The sequence below is a fragment of the Chinchilla lanigera genome, unplaced genomic scaffold (genome assembly GCF_000276665.1).
Source record: "Chinchilla lanigera isolate Chin_1 unplaced genomic scaffold, ChiLan1.0 scaffold00112, whole genome shotgun sequence".
Classification (NCBI taxonomy): Eukaryota; Metazoa; Chordata; class Mammalia; order Rodentia; family Chinchillidae; genus Chinchilla; species Chinchilla lanigera.
This window is the reverse complement of record NW_004955513.1, coordinates 1,189,142-1,207,069: the sequence shown is the minus strand read 5'-3', so window position 1 is coordinate 1,207,069 and position 17,928 is coordinate 1,189,142. Positions and strand designations below refer to the sequence as shown.

The following is a 17,928-nucleotide window of genomic DNA, read 5'->3' as shown; positions in this document are numbered from 1 at the left end:
TTGGTCTTTTTTGAGACAGGATCTTGCTATGCAGTTCAGGTTGGCCTTGAGCTCACTTTGTAGCTCAGGCTGGTCTCGAACTTGAAACGATCCTCCTGCCTCAGCCTCCCAAGTGCTGGGATTACAGGCGTGTGCCACCATGCCCGGCTCTTTTCTTTTCTTGTTTCTTTCTCTTTTTCCTTTTCTTTTTCTTTTCCCCTCCCCTCTCCCTTTCTCTTCTTTTCTTTCCTTTCTTTTGAGACAGGGTCTTGCTATGTAGTTCAGGCTGGCCTTAAATTCACTATGTAGCCTAGGCTGGCCTTGAACTCACAGTGATCCTCCTGCCTCAGCCTCCCAAGTGCTGGGATTAGGGGCATGGACCACCATACCCAGATGGAGTGGTTTGTTTTTGTTTTTTTTTTTCCTCCGGTACCGGGAACCGAACTCACGACCTTGCGCTTGCCAGGCAGTCACTTTTGCCGCTGAGCTAAATCCCCAGCCCCCAGATGGAGTGTTTTAAAGAGAAATTTAACACTATCTTGCCTCTTAAATTAAGAATACAGCATAGAGGAACTGGAACTAGGATTCCTGCTTTTAAAAAGTAGAAGATAAGAGTTTCCTGCTGTTTAAAGAAAACTTTTTCACATTTATGTTGCCGGGAAATTGATTTGAAAAGTAAATTGGCTGTTACGGTATTAGCAAAAGGACATCTGACAGAGGGGAGGGTTTGCAGGAAGACCCTGGGTGCTGGCTCTGACCCAGTCATCCTACGAAGAGGGAGACCCCTATCTGCTTCAGCCTCCTTTGCCCCTGGGGTGGCTGCTGGTGAAGTCCAGCTAACCTGGCCACACAGCAGTCCCCGCAGAGGCCTGGCCGCCATCCACACCATGTTCTGCTGCCCCAGGGCTTTGTGCTCCTGGCTCCCTCCCTTCCTCCGTCCCGGCCCCTGCTTCCATGTGACAGCCCCTTGCACCGTGATGCCACCCTGCTGCATGCCCCACACCCTGCACATTTCTGTCCCTGGTGACAGGCTCCCTTGGTCGATTTACACCCAGGGGCACCAGAGCCTGGGCAGGTCCGAGCCTGGGCCTCCTGCCGTCCAGCTGGCTGCCCACTTGGTGGCCCTGACTTGAGCAGGGACGTTGACTAGGGACTAGGGAGCCTGGGGGCAGTGGCAGGTACAGGCGGGGGCATCCCTGTGTGCACGAGGGCATCCCTGTGACATGGTCCTATCCTGCCCACCTCTCCGGGGCCTCAGCAGGAAGGTTGGCCAGGTCACAGTGTGGGGAGGCACGCACTTAACCTGGCCCGGCCGACTCGTAATTGGCATGAACTGTCACCACAGGGATGCTGGGAAGGAGCAGGAGGAGTACGCTGGGGACGTTCAGGGCAGTTCCCTCAGCCTGATCAGCTTGGGTCACTGCTGTGCACATCAGGCTGACAGCTGCCTCAGTCTGTCCCTGCCTGCCAGTGACACGAGTGTCTTGGTGCCCTGCTATTGCACCTGGCCCTGAGTACTGAGGTCCCCTGGAGAAGCTGGAGGCTCACGAGAACCCCCCTTTTGTGTGTTGCAGACAAAGAAATACGCTGATGTGATCATCCCTCGCGGGGTCGACAACATGGGTAAGGAACCGCCCACTCCTGTCCCCTCCCAGCCTCAGCGAGGGCCGCTGCATCCCGTCTCGGTGATGGATCGGTGTTAGCCAGGGCACAGGTTCAGTGTGTACTTCACAGACGTATTAGAGTTGAGCATGGTCTCATACACCAGCAATCCCAACTACTTGGGAGGCTGAGGCAGGAGGATTGCAAGTCCTAGGCCAGCCTGGGCCACTTAGTGAGACTGTGTCTCAAAGTAAAAATTTAAAAGAGAGCTGGAGGTGTAGCTCAGTATTTGCCTAGCTTGTGTGAAGCCCTGGGTTCAGTACCCTGTGCTGCCAAAAAAAAGCGGGCCATGTTTAGAATTGTGGACAGGGCTGGTCACCGTAGCAGAAAGCCTTGTAACCAGGCTTGGCCACCGTGCCCCCAGGGAGAGGCTGGGCTGAGTGTCTTGTGCCGTTTCTGGGAGGTGGGGTTCCCGGGACACCTGCTGAGCTCCCGACACACAGCGCGGGGAGGGCGCAGGTCTGGGGCGGATGGGTGTGGGCAGAGCTGAGCGCCTCCTGCCTGTCCCCAGTCGCCATCAACCTGATAGTGCAGCACATCCAGGACATCCTCAACGGCGACCTCTGCAAGCGGCACCGGGGCGGGACCAACGGGCGCAACCACAAGAGGACCTTCCCCGAGCCAGGGGACCACCCCGGGGTGCTGGCCTCTGGCAAGCGGTCACACCTGGAGTCCAGCAGCAGACCCCACTGATCGCCCTGGGCAGGTGGCCCCACCAGGCCAGCCACTGGGCCTGGGGACACCCTGCCCTTGGAAGCACAGAGGCCACAGCCTCTGGCGGGTCCTGGTGGTGTTGGGACCAGGTATCTTCACGAGGAGGGTGCAGTCTGGGTCACGGAGGCAGCCTCCGGCTTCCCGCTTCCTTGGAAGAGGAGGTCGGCATCCCTGGGCCCCGGAAGCACCAGGGTGCGTGTGGGAAGCCTGTGGCGCCTGCTTCCTGCAGAAATGTGAATCTTGTACTTTGGGGAAAGTGGAAGCGGCCTGGCCACTGGCTGGCCTGGTGATTTTGGACAGCAAACGCACAGCAAGAGATCGGTTTCCCGTATGGTCTGTGCCTACAGGCACATCACCGAGACACGCTGAGACACACGTGTCCTGCTGTTTCACTCTGTCCCATAGCACAAGGCCGGCTGTGACCCGTAAGCCATGGTCCCTGCGCTGCTCCGGGCTGTGGCTCGGCCCACAAGCAAAGAGGCAGGAGTCCGGGGTGGCCGGCATTTCTGCCTCGAGCAGCCCACTCAGACGCGGGCCCCAGCCCAGGCTGCCCCTGTGGGCCCCTGCCAAGAGCCAGCTCACAGCCTTGCCACAGTCCTGCCTGTTGTCCAGGTTTTCGTCCATCCGTCCCGTGATGGCCCTCTTGAAGTGTCCTTTGCCGTTGGAGCTCTCTGTGGCAAACACCTGGGGCTTCTCACCGTGGCTATGCAGCCGCACTGGGGCTGCTCTGTGAGTCTTGGCACGGATGAGCCTAAATTAATAAACAATTCTACATACGAAAGCCAGTTTGTCCTTTTATTTACATTTTAAAAAGGCAAATGCAAGGCAACGCAATGTGTAGGTGATACAAGCTGCTGAAGGTGAAGATGCCGCTCGCCTGTGTCCCAGTGAAATCTCGGGGATTTCAAAAATTGCAGCAGCAGGGATCCTGTCAAGGGTGGGCCCGCCAGCCACTCCACGGAGGCCTGGCTGCAGGCAGGCGGGGCTCTGCTCCGGCCTGGTGCGTGTCCCGAACAAGGGCGGCCCGAGGACTCAGCCCCAGACTGGCAGCCGAGGGAGGCCCTGGGCCCACATGGGGTCCCCGAGCTGCTGCATCCCTGGCCTCTGTCTTAGGGCCTCGAGCTGGCTGCTAAACTCCAGCTGGGGGGCCTTGCAGGTCAAGGAGACGGGGCGGCATCCTCAGCTTCATGAGGTGCCTGTTGGAGACCCTTTCGGGAAGAGACCCAGGCACATCCCGGGGCTCCCGCACTCCGAAGGGGAACAGGTTTCTAAGGGACTGTGGCACCTGGTCCCACCCGCCCAGTGTGTCCTTACTCTAGGATTTTCGGATCAGGATGTCCCAGCTGTCTTTCCAGCGAAGGGCCAGGAGCTCTCCTGGGGACAGCGCTCTGTCCCCATAGGTGAGCGGGCGCAGCATGTTGGACACGTGGCAGGCGGCGGAATACCAGGCTATGACGAGAGCGCTGAAGACGCTGCGCTGCAGCCGGGTCCTGCGGGCAGCGGTGCTGAGGCGTGAGCACCGGCCCTGCCCTCCTGTCGGGCCGTGTCCTGCACAGGTGCTGACCGCTTCCCAGACCCTCAGGCCCTGGATGAGCTGACTTCGCCACTCGCCCGCCCACCACAGCCTCCAGTCCCTCTGTACCATGCCCGAGGCCACCCACAGGCTCCGCACGCCCTCTGCCCTGCCCCAGGCTCTCCGTGTGTGTCCGACATCCCGTAATTCCAAGCACCCCACAGCGCGGATCCCTGGCCTTGCTCTGGGGCCACCCGCCCCCTCCCGGTCCCCAGGCACAGGAGCCATTTGCCGTCAGCCTGAGCTCCCTGCCCGCTGCCGCTTCTGGGGGCCGCACCTGCACAGGTGGTCGGAGACGTGCTGCAGCACGGGCGGGAGCAGCAGGAGCTGGAAGGTGAGCGCGGGCAGGTAGTGGTAGAGGAAGAGCGTCTTCTCCATCAGGAAGAAGGGCAGGTAGTTCAGCGCCCAGCCGCCGGCGCACAGCGTCCCGGCCAGCGCCCAGCGCAGCCACATGTCTGTCGGGAGGGCAGCGCACCCCAAGTCACGCGCAGGATCCACCCCCAAAGCTTCCCACCCTTGGGAGTAGGCACGGGTGGGCGCCACACCAGGAGGCCTGACGGGCCACGCCTGTGACACGCCGGGCCCCTGTAGGGGCATCACTGAGCCCTGCCAGCCTCGAGGGGTGGAGCCAACCCAAGCCGGGGGAAGGAGGGGACTGGCTCCCAGAGGTGAGCAGAGACGGGGCTGGGGCCAGGCGGGGTCCTGGGGGTACCGCCCTGTCCTGGGTGGCCCTTTCTTTTCTAGTTCCACATGGCTTTGAGTGCGTCCCTGCTGGCGGCCCTGTGCTGTGTGGCCCCTCCAGTATAGACAGGCAATACATAGGGGGCCAGGAGCCCACCCGCGGCCCTCCCTGCTGCCTCTGCTACGTGCGACCCCGACACAGCCAGAGCCAGGCGCAGTCCCCTGGGGCGCAGGGCAGCGGACGCCTCTCTGCAGAATAGTTCCCGGGAAGGCTGGGCTCGGGGGTGGGGCAGGAGGGGCGGCGCTGACCCTCGGGGAGGTCATGGATGCCCCTGCGCCGTCTGAGCAGGTACCACAGGAAGAGCAGTGTGTAGGCGGCTGTGGCCAGGCTAGCCGAGGCCCAGATCACGATGTTCCCAAGCAGGTGGATCTGAGCCTGGGGGCAGGGGACAGGCATGGGGTTGGCAAGGTGCCTGCACATCGGCAGCGTGAGGGCACACGCTGCGGTCCAGCACCCTCCGGCCCCACCCGCCTAGCCGTGGCCCCAGGAGGCCCTTTCTGCACGAGTGCTGACATCGCAGCTCTGTCCACAACGCAGAGTACATGAGATCCCTCCTCTTTTCGGGGTGTGGGTAGTGCTGGGGATGCAACCCAGGCCCCCCACAGGCTAGGCCAGTGCTCTGCCACTGGGTGCACCTCCCAGCCCTTCTCATTTTTTGAGAGAACCTCACTAAATTGCCCAGGCTGGCCTCAAACTCGCAGTCCTCCTGCCTTGGCCTCCAGAGTAGCTGAGATAGCATGCACAGACATGCCTGGCTCAGGATTCATTAATGACAAGGCTACTCACGGAAAGAAAACCCCCGTCCACACCACACCCAAGGGGGAGCCTGGGCCTGGTTCCCCGGGCTCCAAGTCAGCTCCTGCGCCCTGCCGCGCCAGGCAGGGAGGCGGGGGGCACTTCCTGAGCCCACCATACAGTGACCTCAGGAGCCCAGCTGCGAAAGGCCGTGAGGACATGTCTGCCCTGTCACCCTGCCACGCCTGCCCTGTCACCCAGTCACACACGTGGCTTACGCTGGTCTGGGGGTGCAGCCAGTAGGCGATGTTGGTGTCCAGCATGACCCATTCCAGGGGCGTGGAGCTGTATTTGTGCTCCGCGTCTTCGCTCCTCAGCGTCAGCATCCTCCACTGGAACAGAGCACACAGCTTGCGGGGCGCGGGGGCGCGGGCAGGCGCGTAGAGCGCTGCTGAGCAGCAGCCCTGCTCCCAGCCTGCTCCTCCACGGCCAAGAGGCAGGACGCAGCAGCCCCCACGCCTCCATCGGCTGTGGGCCTCAGAGCTGCTGCCCCTGAGGTGCTGGGGCTCTGCTGGCTGCACACGGCCCACGTCACTGGACGGGGGCCTTAGGATACCCTAGCCGTGTCGCAACGTCAGGCTGATACAGAACCTCTTGTTCCTGACTGTTCCTGACTGTAAACCCACGGGGGGGGGGGGGGGACAGCAGTGTCACACGCGCCACTAGGATGACAGAGAGGCTCGAAACTGGTTCTGCCGCCACAACTGGGTAGACAGAGCACTTCCCCGGGCGGCCGCATCACCTGCAGTTCCGAGAATCTGGCCATGAAGCTGAGGTTCCTGCTGATGTCCACCTGCGTGGGTGTGTGCAGCTCCAGCTCCCTGTCCCTCTGCTCCTGGCCTGGTGGACAGACGGCCCCAAGAGCAGGAGCATGGCACGCTCAGGGCCTGGACAGAGCTGCTGCCCACAGCCCCCGGACCCCAAGCCCCCCATCGCACTGGGCCCTGCGGCCCTCAGCAAGCCCCGCCCAGCCAGGACCCCGGAGCCCCTGCCTGCCGTTCCAGCTCGCTCCCAAGGTGGGGCCCGGCACTCCAGCCCCACGCAGCGGGGATGGTGGCCATGTGCGCTCACTTGTGCCGTAGCGGTGCTCCTCCACGTTCCACGCCATGCTCTCATGGTGGCCCGGTGACAGCTTCTCGCCCACCACCTCGAGCTGCCGAAAGCCCCAGTCGGGGAGGTGCGCCCCGCTCAGCTGACCATGCCGAGGAGACAACGGGAGTGTTGGGGCACGGCTCCTGCTTGGCCGAGCCTCCCTTGGCGGGTCTGCGACCCTGGGCTGGGGGCGGGGCCCGGTCCCTCCCAGGGCCTTGTGTGCACCTTGAGCACGGCAGACGTGTTCAGATGCACAAAGCGCACAGTCGACAGGATGGTCTTCCAGGTGTCCTTGTCTGACTGCCGGTTCACGATGTCCTGCGGGGACAGGCTTGTCAGGCGGCGCCAGGGCAGGACACATGTGCAGCACAGAGGGACATGGGCCCAGAGGCCAGGGCTGCGCCCGGCAACAGTCACCTCGCAGACCCCCAGGGAGACCCCCAGTCCCTCTGCCTAGGGAGCTGCACGGCCCGGCGTGGCAAGCAGGAGACTGAAACACATTGGGAAGAAGGGACAAGCCAGAGGCCGGGGTGCGGCACACGCCTGCGGCCCCAGCACTCTAGGAGGCTGGGACAGGAGGGTCACAAGTTTAGGCCCAGCTTGAGCAATTCAGCAATTTAGTGAGACCGTGGTTCAAAAAAAAAGGGCACCTTGCGGGAGCTGGCTCAGCAGGAAGGCCCTGGGCCCAGTCCCCAAGGAAAGAGGAACTGCGGCGGCTGGTCTGACGCAGGGAGGAGCACACGGCTCTCCTTGTGGAAGGGCCTCCAGTGCCCCCGTGCCACCTCGGGACGGTGAGGCTGAGGCTGTATCTTGCACTCGGGTCCTTGGCTCACAGGGGTGGGAAGGCCCAGTACTGGGAACTTGCTGGTCTTTCCCAGGAAACCCAGTCCCTCAAGGGGAGCAGAGGCCCGGCCCTTGGAGGAGGGGTGACTGCACTCCTAGCCCCAGGGAAACCGTGATGGGGCGCCTGTGAGGCGCTGTCCTTGGTGCTGCGGACCTGGCCATGGAGGAGGGGGCAAGATGAACACCCAGAACTGCACACCCACCCACAGGGCCAAGCGGGGACCCCTGCTGCTCACTCAGGAGCCAGGGCCCCTCGGGATCCACGGAGCACACAGGAGGCAGTGTCTGCGCCCTGCGGAAACACCGCAGCCCGCTTCACGCACAGCCCTCTCGGACTGCCCACCCGGGGATCTCAGGACGCGGGAGGGGCAGGCGCGTGGGGCTCACCAGCCTCCAGAGGTTCTGGGCGGGCATGGAGATGTTGTAGTCAATGTAGCAGGACACCTCCTGGGCGTGCGGGCTCAGCGGGGCTGCGACATCGTGTCTGCAAGGCCGAGGCAGGTGTGAGGCTGGAGCGAGCTTCCTTAGGGTCAGGGGCCCCGCAGGTGACAGGGGACAGGGGACAGGGGACAAGGGGAGCAGGAGGAAGTGGGACCCAGGGCTACCCGGCCCCACTGCATCCCCGTGGGCACTCACGTGTTGAGGAGGCGTGTGGTCATGCCGTGGACCAGCTGGACCACGTCCCCGTGCTGCACAGGCCTGGGCGGGTTGCTCACCACCAGCTGGTGCCTGCAGCAAAGACAGTGGTGAGCTCGGTGCCCCCAGACCAGAGGGACAGCTCACCCAGAGGGGTAGGGCTGTGTTCTCCCATTGCACACAGTGATCTGCAGCAGCCCCCCTACACCTTGTATGAGGTGACTTCATAGAGAACCATGGAACATACATTTCATTTCACTTTTTCTTTTTTCCCTGAGTACTGTGGATGAAACCCAGAGCCTGGCGCAGGCAAAGCAAACTCTGGGTCACGGAACTTAATTCCAGCCTTTTCAACTTTTCACTCTGAGACAGGGTATCACTAAATTGCTAAGTTGCCCAGGATTGATTCAAACTTGAGATCCTCCTGCCTCAGCCTCCCAAGTAGCTGTGATCACAGGTGTGCACCACTGTGTCCAGCCGCTTAACATTTTTCTGGAACCTAACGCACCTTCCCAATGGCCAGGAGTGATTCCATTTGCTATCATCACCCTTGGTACCAACGCCGCAGTGACTAGTACCCACGGTTGGCGAGAACCCCTCCTCCAACAGCAACCTCTGTCTCCCACCCGCCCTACAGAAGTCCAGGCAGGGCCTAGGAAGTCTGAACAGCTGGACAGCGGCCACTGCCCTGCATGGCACCAAGGGACAAGGAGCAAGGGGCACTCCAATCAATCAGGGACCGTGAGACCATGGACAGCAGGAAGCCTGTGGAGATGGAGACAGAGGAGCAGGAGGAGGAGCCGCCGACTTCAGGTGCCCCAGAAGTCCTGACTGGCAGAGGCAGAAGGGTGCCGAGAGTGGGCCGAGCCCAGGCTGGGGTGCAACAGGAGCCCTCGTGTTGGGGGGCTGTGGACACTCAGGAAGCTCCAGGTGGGACAGCGGCCCCTGTGGAGGCCCCTCAGTGCTGCCGACTGAGCGGGCACATGAGTGGCACCCACCCGGCACAGAGAGGCGGGCGGCAGAGGGGGACCGAGTGCCCAGCCTGGGAGTGGGAAGAGGCCCCACACTGAGGCCGAGCAGGGTGGCGCCCCGTGTGGCTGGAGGGCCCTGTTTCTGTGAGGTACGCAGAGGGGTGCGGAAGGTCTGGGCCGCCCTGTGACTGCTGAGAGGAGACGTCAGGTGCCACTGAGGCCCTGGTGACCCAGCCTCAACCCTGCTTTCGGTGGTGCGGCAGGGGGACCCCAGGCCAGCACAGGGCGAGGGGATGATGCCAGCGGCACAGCCCAGGCGCAGTCTGGGAACCTCTGGCCGGCTGACGTGAGCTCAGCTGGGGACCCAGGGACCGCACTCACCTCCCAGGGTCCTTGATGACCCACCAGTTGTTGATGTCCTTGAAGGGGTAGCAGGTCACCTGCTGCTGGTGGGAGCTGCCCCGGCCGTTCTCATAGCTGCGAGGGGAGGCCGAAAGGAGCAGGGCCTGGGGGCAGCTGGCATATGCCAGGGGCCCCCACTCACGGGGAGTGCAGAGGACCCCAGCAGGGCTGCCTGGGCAGGTGTCGGGGGAAGGGGGCCCAGCAAAGACGGGGTCTGACTCTCACGGGGACAGGAGGACGCGCAGCGGGGGCCCTCAGACGGCCCCATGCTGCCTGCACAGGGAGACACGGGCACTGTGCACCAAGGCCCCAGACAGGCTCGCCGCAGGTGCCACCAGCTCGTGGCACCTGCAGCCCAAGAGCTCAGTTCCCACGGCCCCCAGACCCAGCTGCAGAAAGAAGCCGCTGGCACTGCGCGCTGACGGGGCTGTGCTTACATCATAGGGTAGGTGTTCTGGTGCGAGTGAAGCCAGCAGGGCAGGGGCTTGCCGAAGACATTCCTCAGGGTGACCTGAGAGCCGAAGGCCACCTCCAGGGGCTGGCCTTGGGTGATGCGGGCCAGTCCTCCCTGGGACAGGGGCAGAGAAAGAGTCACAGTCCTCAGCCCCCCTCTAGACAGCCACTCCCCAGCTGGGTGGCATGTGGGGCAGTGGCAGTTCTTTTTTGGGGGTACGGTATTGAGACAGGGTCCCACCACGTAGTTCAGACTGGCCTTGAACTCAAGCTGATCCTCCTGCCTCAGCCTCTGAGTCCTGGGATTACAGACATGCACCACCACACCCAGCTCCTATGGAAGTTCTTAAAACCTTGTACTAGGGGCTGGGGATGTAGCTCAGCGGCACAGCGCCTGCTTGGCAAGCTCAAGGTCGTGAGCTCAATTCCCGGCACCGGAAAAAAACAAAAAAGAAAAAGAAAAAAACAAAAAAACAAACCTCATACTATCACACTGCAGAGCCTGACCAGAGCTCTGACGAGTAACTGCTACTCAGGCCAGGCACCCAGCTAAACGCCCCCTACCGGACCGTCACTCACTTCCCACAGTCCGGAGAAAGGCAAATGATGCCAACCTCTAAGAGAGGAAGAGACTGAGGCGCATGGGACGTGCAGAGCCGCCACTGGCAGAAGCCAGGTGACAGCCAGGCCGAGGCCCACCCACTCCCGCCCGCTGGCTCCTCTAGGCCGAGGGTCCCTTACCCGAAATGCCTAGAACCAGGAGCGTTCGGATTTGGGATTTCTTTTAATTTGGGAAGATTTGCGTAGACCTTAACAGTTAATCATCCCTCATCTGAAAACCCAGACTCCCCAACACTCCAAAATCTAAAAGTGCGGGTCACGCCTGCACTCCGGGAGTTGCAGGTACTGGCGCGTTCTGGATTAGGGATCCTCCCTGTAGATGTCTGCGAGGTTTGTCTCAATGAACCCAGCTTGCATCTGTCTGAGCAGGAACCAGAAACCGCCCAGGGTGTGCAGGACCTCAGGATGTCCTCAAGCAACTCAGAGTGACAGTCAGACAGCCAGCCCTCAGCTCCTTCCGCACCGTGGGGACACTCAGAGCTCCTTGAGAAACACTATGTGGCTGCCTCTCCTCCTGAGTTCATGTTTTCTGTAATGCTCTCTCCATGCCGTGTTACAAAAAGCTTGGAGTCTGTGACGCACAAAAGGCTGCATCCTGACACCCCACCTCTTACCTCCAAGCTGGCCTGGAAGGCGCTTGACATGATTTGATCGTGGGGCCCGGAGCGGTAGAGCAGTGTCAAGTGCACGTAGAAGAACAGTAAATACAGGACAACTGGGGTGACCACCAGGGCCACCGCTCTGGCGAGCAGGTGGCAGAACACACAGACCTGCCGGGAGACAGGCAGACAGGTGGCCTTCTGCTCCCTGGAGAGCAGGTCCATCTCCAGACGCTGAGGCTCAGCGACAGTCACCGCCCTGGCAGGCGACACTGACAGGTCCGCTGACAGCTGACACTCCCTGGCCAGCTTCTGAAACCTTGAGGGAGTCTCTGCACCAAAACTCCTGGAGGACGGGTGCCTGGTGCCCCACACAGACCACACTAAGGGGACACTGACACTGACACCTACATTTGACAGAGTCCGGTCTCCGATCAGGTGCCAGGCATGGACGCCTGCGACGCCCAGCACGAGCAGGTAGGTGAAGACGCCCATGTATTTGACGCTGAAAAGACAGGAACGGTCAGGTGGGACGGGCAGGAGCACACCTCGAGGACAGCCCACAGCAGGCGACCTGACTCACCCCACGGCGCAGGCGCAGGCGACCCCTGTCAGCATCAGCCAGAACCACCAGCGCAGACAGAAAGGGCTGTGACACAGGTGCGACGGTTATCACTGTGTCCCCTGGCCGGGGAGGACACGTTTCTCAAGTCTCCCTGCGGTGCCCGGCTATCGGAGCACCAGGCACATTAAAAAGAATCCCCATCCCCCGGTGTTTCCGTTTTTTTTGAACCGGGAATCAAACTCTGGACCCTACGCTTGCCAGGCAGGCACCATGCTGCTGACCTACATCCCCAGCCCGCACCCCAGTGTTTCATTCTCAGCAGATTTTCTTTTCTTTTTTGGTGGTACTGGAGATCAGCCTTTTTTATGCTTTATTTTGAGACAGGGTGTTGCCAAGTCGCTAAGTTGTCCAGACTGAGCTCCAACTTGCAATCCTCCTGCCTCAGCCTCTCAGAGAGCTGGGATTGCAAGCACCAAGAATTTTTCTTAGGTCGGGTGAGGTGGCGCACGCCTGTAATCCCAGCACTTTGGAGGCTGAGGCAGGAGGATCGTTGCGATCCTGGGCTACAAAGTGAGCTCAAGGGCACCCTGAACTGAATAGTGAGACCCTATCTCAAAAAGACAAAAAAAAAAAAAAAGAATTTTTCTTTTTACGTCAAGAACATTTTCCTTAGTTGGTTAAAGTTACAGGAAATGAGGGTGCTATTTATGAAGTCATGAGCCAAAGGCCACTCCCCAAAATATAAAGTGGCCACAAGATATTCAGTAAGCAAGTCCTCAAAATAACAGGCATCAGAAGCCACCCAGAATGTGTTTTCTTAGGAACTCAGAAGGATACACTTCATACCTCTGTTTCTGGGAGTTGAAGAACTTCAGATAGGACAACACAGCCAAGAGATTAAAAAATATTAATGGTGACTCCAGCAGCATGAGCCTGGACTGGGTGATCAGGGCGTTCTCTGTCACAAAGATGAAACTACGTCAGTCTTACGGTGCACAGGAAATGCATGAAGATGAAAAGCATTCATAGGAAGAGGCAGCTGACCTGTACTCTCAGGGGACAGACCCGGGCCCCCTCCCAGGCCACGGAAGGCCACAGACCCTCATACCCCTCACTGAAAAGCTCCCCTTACTTCCACAAAGCCCACAGATCCCCTTTCGCAGACTTCCAGTCACCTCCGGGCTGCGTCTAACACCACTGCAGGCGGTAAATCAACAGTCATTCTGGCTTGTTTGGGGATGACAAGAAACCTGCAGCTTTGTACCGACGCAGGTAATTTGGGGGTCTTTCTGATCTACGGCCAGGCTGCACAGGCAGACCCCTCGGATTCGCAGCTGCCTGCACTTCACTAGGACAAGCCCAGCAGCCACCGTGTCCCAGAACGTGGCGTTGGGAAGGTGAGAACAGGCGGGCAGGCACAGCCGTGCTCTGGAGCCACCACGGCAACCTCATCGGTGTGAATGTGGACAAGTCGCTGCACTTTTCTGAGCCCTTCATTTAATTTTCAGAAGTAATATCAACCTTAGAGAGCTATTGTGAATGTTGCTTCTGTTTGTTTTTCAATTTTTTGAGACAGGGTCTTGCCATGTAACCCAGGCTGGCCTAGAACTCATGTCCATCCTCCTACCTCAGCCTCAAGAGTGCTGGGATAGCTAGGCAGGGTGCCCTACGCCTGTAATCCCAGCACTTCAGAGGCTGAGGCAAGAGGACTGCTGTAAGTTTGAGGCCAGCCTGGGCTACACAGTGAGGTCAAGGCCTGCTGGACTACGTAGTGGGACCCTGCCTAGAGAAAAAAAAAGGATGCGAGCCACCACACCCAATTTAGTCTAACTTTCCCATGATTGAACTTCATCTGTCCAAGAACCTGAGCTGAAAGAGGATCCATTAACCCTGGACATCTGGATTGGCCGGGACCTGGGAAGGGGTTGAGGGAGGGAACTGGCAGAGAGCGGGGGTGCGCATGCGCCCTGAGCTCAGTCTGGTACCCGCCCTTGTGGAGCTCCCCTTGTAGGATGGAAGTTCTGATAGTTTAGTGCTGCGCGTGGGAGTGCGCTCTTGCAGAGCCATGACCAGATCAACTGGATGTGCCCGCTTGTGCTGCGTGACCACTGACCCCCGAAGCTTCCTAGCCGACCCCTGGTAGCTCCCCCGGGCCGGCATTCTGGTCCTCCCTGCGGGGCTGCAAGGCAGGCCCGAGCTTACCGATGAGCAGGAGCAGGGCTGCACCCATGGCGGCACAGTGGGAGAAGCGCAGCTCCGACACAATCTGGTAGCCCATGGGCACCGACAGGGCCCCCGTGAGCGCCGGCAGCAGGCGCAAGGCCCACACAGGCACATTGCTGGTGTATTCTGGAAAGGCAAGCACAGAGACGCTGAGGGCCCGGAGGGCCACGCTACCAGCGAAGCACGGGAACCACAGAGCTTCAAACCAGGCTTTGCGTCTGTTGTAAGACAGGGTCTTGCTACGTTTTCCAGGCTGGCCACCACCTAGGCTCCAGTCATCCTCCCGCCTCAGCTTCCCAAGTAACTGGGGCTACAGGTGCATATTACTGTGTGCCTGTCTGCTTTGAAACTAGCTTTATACAGTCAAGGAACTGCTCTCATGAAACAGGAAAAATGACTAAAGATTCTAAGATTAATGCTTCTTTATATTACCCCACCTATTTCTAAAGGCACTGTGGGAACATGCAAAATGCATACATACAAAAGCTAAAGACAAACAAATGCCATGTGATACATGCACCAATAATTTTTTTTTTTTTTTTTGGTCTTTTTGAGACAGGGTCTTGCTATGTAGTTCAGTCCAGCCTTGAGCTCACTTTGTAGCCCAGGCTGGTCTCAAACTCGCAATGATCTTCTTGCCTCAGCCTCCCGAATGCTGGGATTACAGGCGTGCGCTACCACGCCCGGCTTGCACCAGTAATTATTACAAGTAAACAATAGGGCTTCTACCAGACTTTTCAGAAGTCTTTCAGTTGTATCTAAGTAATTTCCCAGACCTTGCACTCTGATTCATAAACAGCCATTGTTTGTTTGGTTGTTTTTTTTTTTTTTTTTTTTTTTGGTTTTTCTCCAGTACCAGGAACCGAACTCACGATCTTGCGCTTGCCAGGCAGGCGCTTTGCCGCTGAGCTAAATCCCCAGCCCCCATAAGCAGCCATTGTTAATGCCCACAGACCACTATATCTTGATTCTGTGTGCATATCCATAAGAAAATTTTAAATTATCTTTTACCTGCTCCAATTCTGTTCCATAAAAAGTTACCATCAAATCCGCCTAAATAACCTAAAACAGAAAATTAATTTGTGGAGTAATGTGACAAGCAACCAATATGGAGACAAGAGTCATCCCTGAGAAGGTTTAAATGTACTTGGGGGCCTGAGGGCAACAGCTACTTCCTTAAGAAAACCTACCTCCCAAAGCGAGGAGCATGTGGCCAAACGGTGGCCCGCTGTCGTCCAGAAAGAAGACCCGATTCATGTAAAAGGAGATGTACTGCCCATAGTAGACTTCATCAAAGCTGAAAAAGCCACACGCCTTCTATTCAACTAGAAATCTTAACTGCAAACCAAAGGTGTGGGGATCCGCACGTGTGTTTCTGAACTTCAGGTGAGTGAGCGGCAGTGGTCAGATCTTTCGCTCTAACTCCATCCTATCCCCAAATGTTAAGAAACACACATGGCATCACCATTCACAGGGACAGGGTGAATTCCAGGGTGGGAAATTCGCCAGGCTGGCTCTGACCCCCATATAGGTCCTGTTTTTCATTCTAGTTTTGTGTGTGAGTGGTACTAGGTATTGAGCCCAGAGCCTTCTTACTAAGCACATCTTTAGCCCTTTTTATTTTTTATTTTGAGACAGAGGTTTTGCTAACTTGCTAAACTGTGGAGGCTGAGTTCAAACTTGTGATTCTCCTGCCTCGGCCTCTCAGAGTGCTGATTACAGGTGTGTGCCTCCATCCCTGGATGGAATTTTTTCTTGGAGGGCGGTGCTGGGGATCAAACACAGGGCTTCACATGTTAAGCAAGTGCTCTACCACTGAGGTACAATCCCAGCACCGTATCTCCCTAGTTTTCTGACTTAGGTATATATGAACCATGGGACGAGCTTCTGAAACACCTTTTGGATGATGCTAATCCTATTGTCCCACACACCAGCCCAGGTCTGCGGCTAAAGATGCAATCAGACATGGTGATATAAAGAAATAGCTACAAGTGTGAAAGGAAGATATACAGGAACCAACTCCCAAAACATTTCTAGACAACCAGAGAAATCTGATGATAGCCAGGTATTGATGTCAATTTCTCAGGCACGGTGACACCGCTATGGTTAAGTAACTTTGGTTTCCTTTTAAAGCTATATGCTGAATTCTTTATAAATGAACTATAATGTGTAGGATTTGCTTCAACTAACCCACTGCAGGGAAGAGCTTGGCTAAGCTGATGGTTGTTGAAGCTGCATAAACTGATGGAGGGTAATTTACAGTTCTCTCTATTTTTGTATGTGTTTGATGTTTCCCATAATAAAATGTTAAAAAAGAACATATGTAGTCATTACAAAACCGCCCTTCAATAATAATAGCAGCAATTTCCCAGTATGACTCAAAACACGGTCTGGGCACTCTAAATAATTAAAACTAAGCTATCCACATCTACCCATTCTCTGCCTTCCATTTTATTGAGACAGGGCCTCACTATGTAGTTTAGGCTGGCCTGGGCCTCATTATGTAGCCCAGGTTGGCCTCGAACTCTTGATCCTCCTGCCGCTGCCTCCCAAGCGCTGGGATTACAGGCATGTGATACCACATCTGGCTTGCCCTCTAATTTTAAAATGGAAAGGCCAACTCTGATAACAAGATTTTCCTCTATTGCATCTCTTTCATGGGTCCAGTTTTTTCTGCGATTGAACCACAGGGCAAGACGTACAAGGTGTCTTCAACAGGTGTTGTCCGAGTTGTCCGACAAATACTTCTTGCCCTCACCGCCCCAAACCTCCCAAACTGAGAAGCCCAGGACTTTCCCAGTGACACTGTCTAAAAAGGCTCTTCCTCATACTGATCACAATCCTTTCCCCCATAATAGAGCTGTTCAGCTTACACTACAGCCCGTGGGTAGGAGAGACGCCACAGCCGGCTCAGCAGCCCCACTCCAGTCAGAGCCACAATATTTAAGTTGATGTCAGCGGTCACCACTACAGGGCGCTTCAAAAACCCCAACATCTTGTAGAGAAGCAAGCTCAGGAGGCCACCCTGAAAAGGGAAGAACTGTCATCAGTGAAGAGAGCCCACGGAAAGTACCCCAAGCAGCTTGCCTTCCAAAAGCACCAAGGGGGAAGCAGGGCATAGAGGGTTTCATGAGAAAGAAGGGAGCGTGTGCGTGCATCGCCATGGGAACGCGAGACGCCCCCCCCCCCCCAGGGCACAGGGAAGGGCGGCAAACCTGGGTGAGAATTCAGGAATGCCAGGACTGGGCATGCGCTATGACAGCGCATTCCACCAGCACCTGCTGGCCACCTCCTGGGAACAAGGCTACTGTCAAGGAAGGACGTGGCCTCTCCTGTCCTTCCCTAGAGTGACCACAAGCTACCTGGCCTTTGGGCAGCTCCTGGCGAGCCATGGCAGCCACTTACAGCCCATGGCCCCACCTGTCAGGACCTCAGAGCCTCATCTTCAAAACACATCTGCCCCAAGCGCTTCCTTCTCCGTCCCTGGACAGCATCAACCACTGGGATTCCCTTCTTTTATCCTTATTTATTATTTTACTTGTTCGATTTTTTTCTTGAGACAGGGTATCACTGTGTAGCCCAGGCTGGCCTCAAACTCGCGGGGATCCTCCTGCCCCAGCCTCCCGCGCGCCGGGCTGACAGGCGCGCACCACCACGCCAGGCTGGGGCTCCTCCTAATACCCCGCCCTCCCTTGAGCTCTGCCTCTCGGGGCTGCACCTGGCCTCCGGCGGTTTCCACTGTCCCCAAGTCTTCCCCCCTTCTCCTGGGAGGCCTCATGTATCCCGCTCTCTCCCGGGAGCCCCTGGTCCCCTCCGGTGCCATACGGGCCCCAGGGCCCTGTCTCCTTTCCCTCCAGAGCCCGTGGACCCTCGGCGTCCCGCACGAATGGACTTCTGAGGCCCGGAGAGGCTCCCGCCCCCGGCACCCACACACGTACTCGGGTTTCTCGGCCGGGAACCGCTCGGAGGAGGACCGTTGAGGGGAAAGCCACTCGGGACTCGGCACAGTCCCCTGCTCGACGCTCGACTCGCTCTGCCTGCGGAGCCTATGGGCGGTG

The 17,928-nt window shown here is 58.1% G+C and overlaps 2 protein-coding genes across 7 annotated transcripts in view; one reads left to right on the top strand and one right to left on the bottom strand.

Annotated features, from left to right (window-relative positions):
• The window catches only part of Uck1 (uridine-cytidine kinase 1), a gene marked incomplete at its 5' end in the record, with an annotated part of 4,787 nt that extends 1,651 nt beyond the window's left edge, over positions 1 to 3,136 (top strand). Inside the window, 2 exon segments of the mRNA XM_005408637.2 lie at positions 1,554 to 1,602; positions 2,153 to 3,136. Coding sequence (XP_005408694.2) covers positions 1,554 to 1,602; positions 2,153 to 2,334 — 231 coding nt within the window.
• Pomt1 (protein-O-mannosyltransferase 1) lies at positions 3,137 to 17,901 on the bottom strand. Of its 6 annotated transcripts, none has more exons than XM_013506610.1 (22): positions 17,809 to 17,894; positions 17,086 to 17,162; positions 16,744 to 16,895; positions 15,061 to 15,167; positions 14,882 to 14,932; positions 13,850 to 13,996; positions 12,494 to 12,605; positions 11,666 to 11,731; positions 11,494 to 11,587; positions 11,098 to 11,253; positions 9,847 to 9,977; positions 9,389 to 9,484; positions 8,037 to 8,129; positions 7,788 to 7,884; positions 6,783 to 6,875; positions 6,537 to 6,657; positions 6,208 to 6,305; positions 5,684 to 5,797; positions 4,919 to 5,045; positions 4,206 to 4,383; positions 3,670 to 3,845; positions 3,137 to 3,563 (listed from the first exon to the last, which is right to left on the bottom strand). In XM_013506610.1, the coding sequence occupies exons 3-21, from the start codon at positions 16,863 to 16,865 to the stop codon at positions 3,671 to 3,673; spliced, it is 2,178 nt and encodes a 725-aa protein (XP_013362064.1). In that variant the 5' UTR covers positions 16,866 to 16,895; positions 17,086 to 17,162; positions 17,809 to 17,894; the 3' UTR covers positions 3,137 to 3,563; position 3,670. The 6 variants fall into 6 exon arrangements, with proteins under 6 accessions (XP_013362064.1, XP_013362065.1, XP_013362066.1 ...); XM_013506611.1 differs by having other exon boundaries at positions 3,137 to 3,551; XM_013506612.1 differs by having other exon boundaries at positions 3,137 to 3,845; positions 6,537 to 6,618.
• Between the last annotated feature and the right edge of the window lie 27 nt (positions 17,902 to 17,928).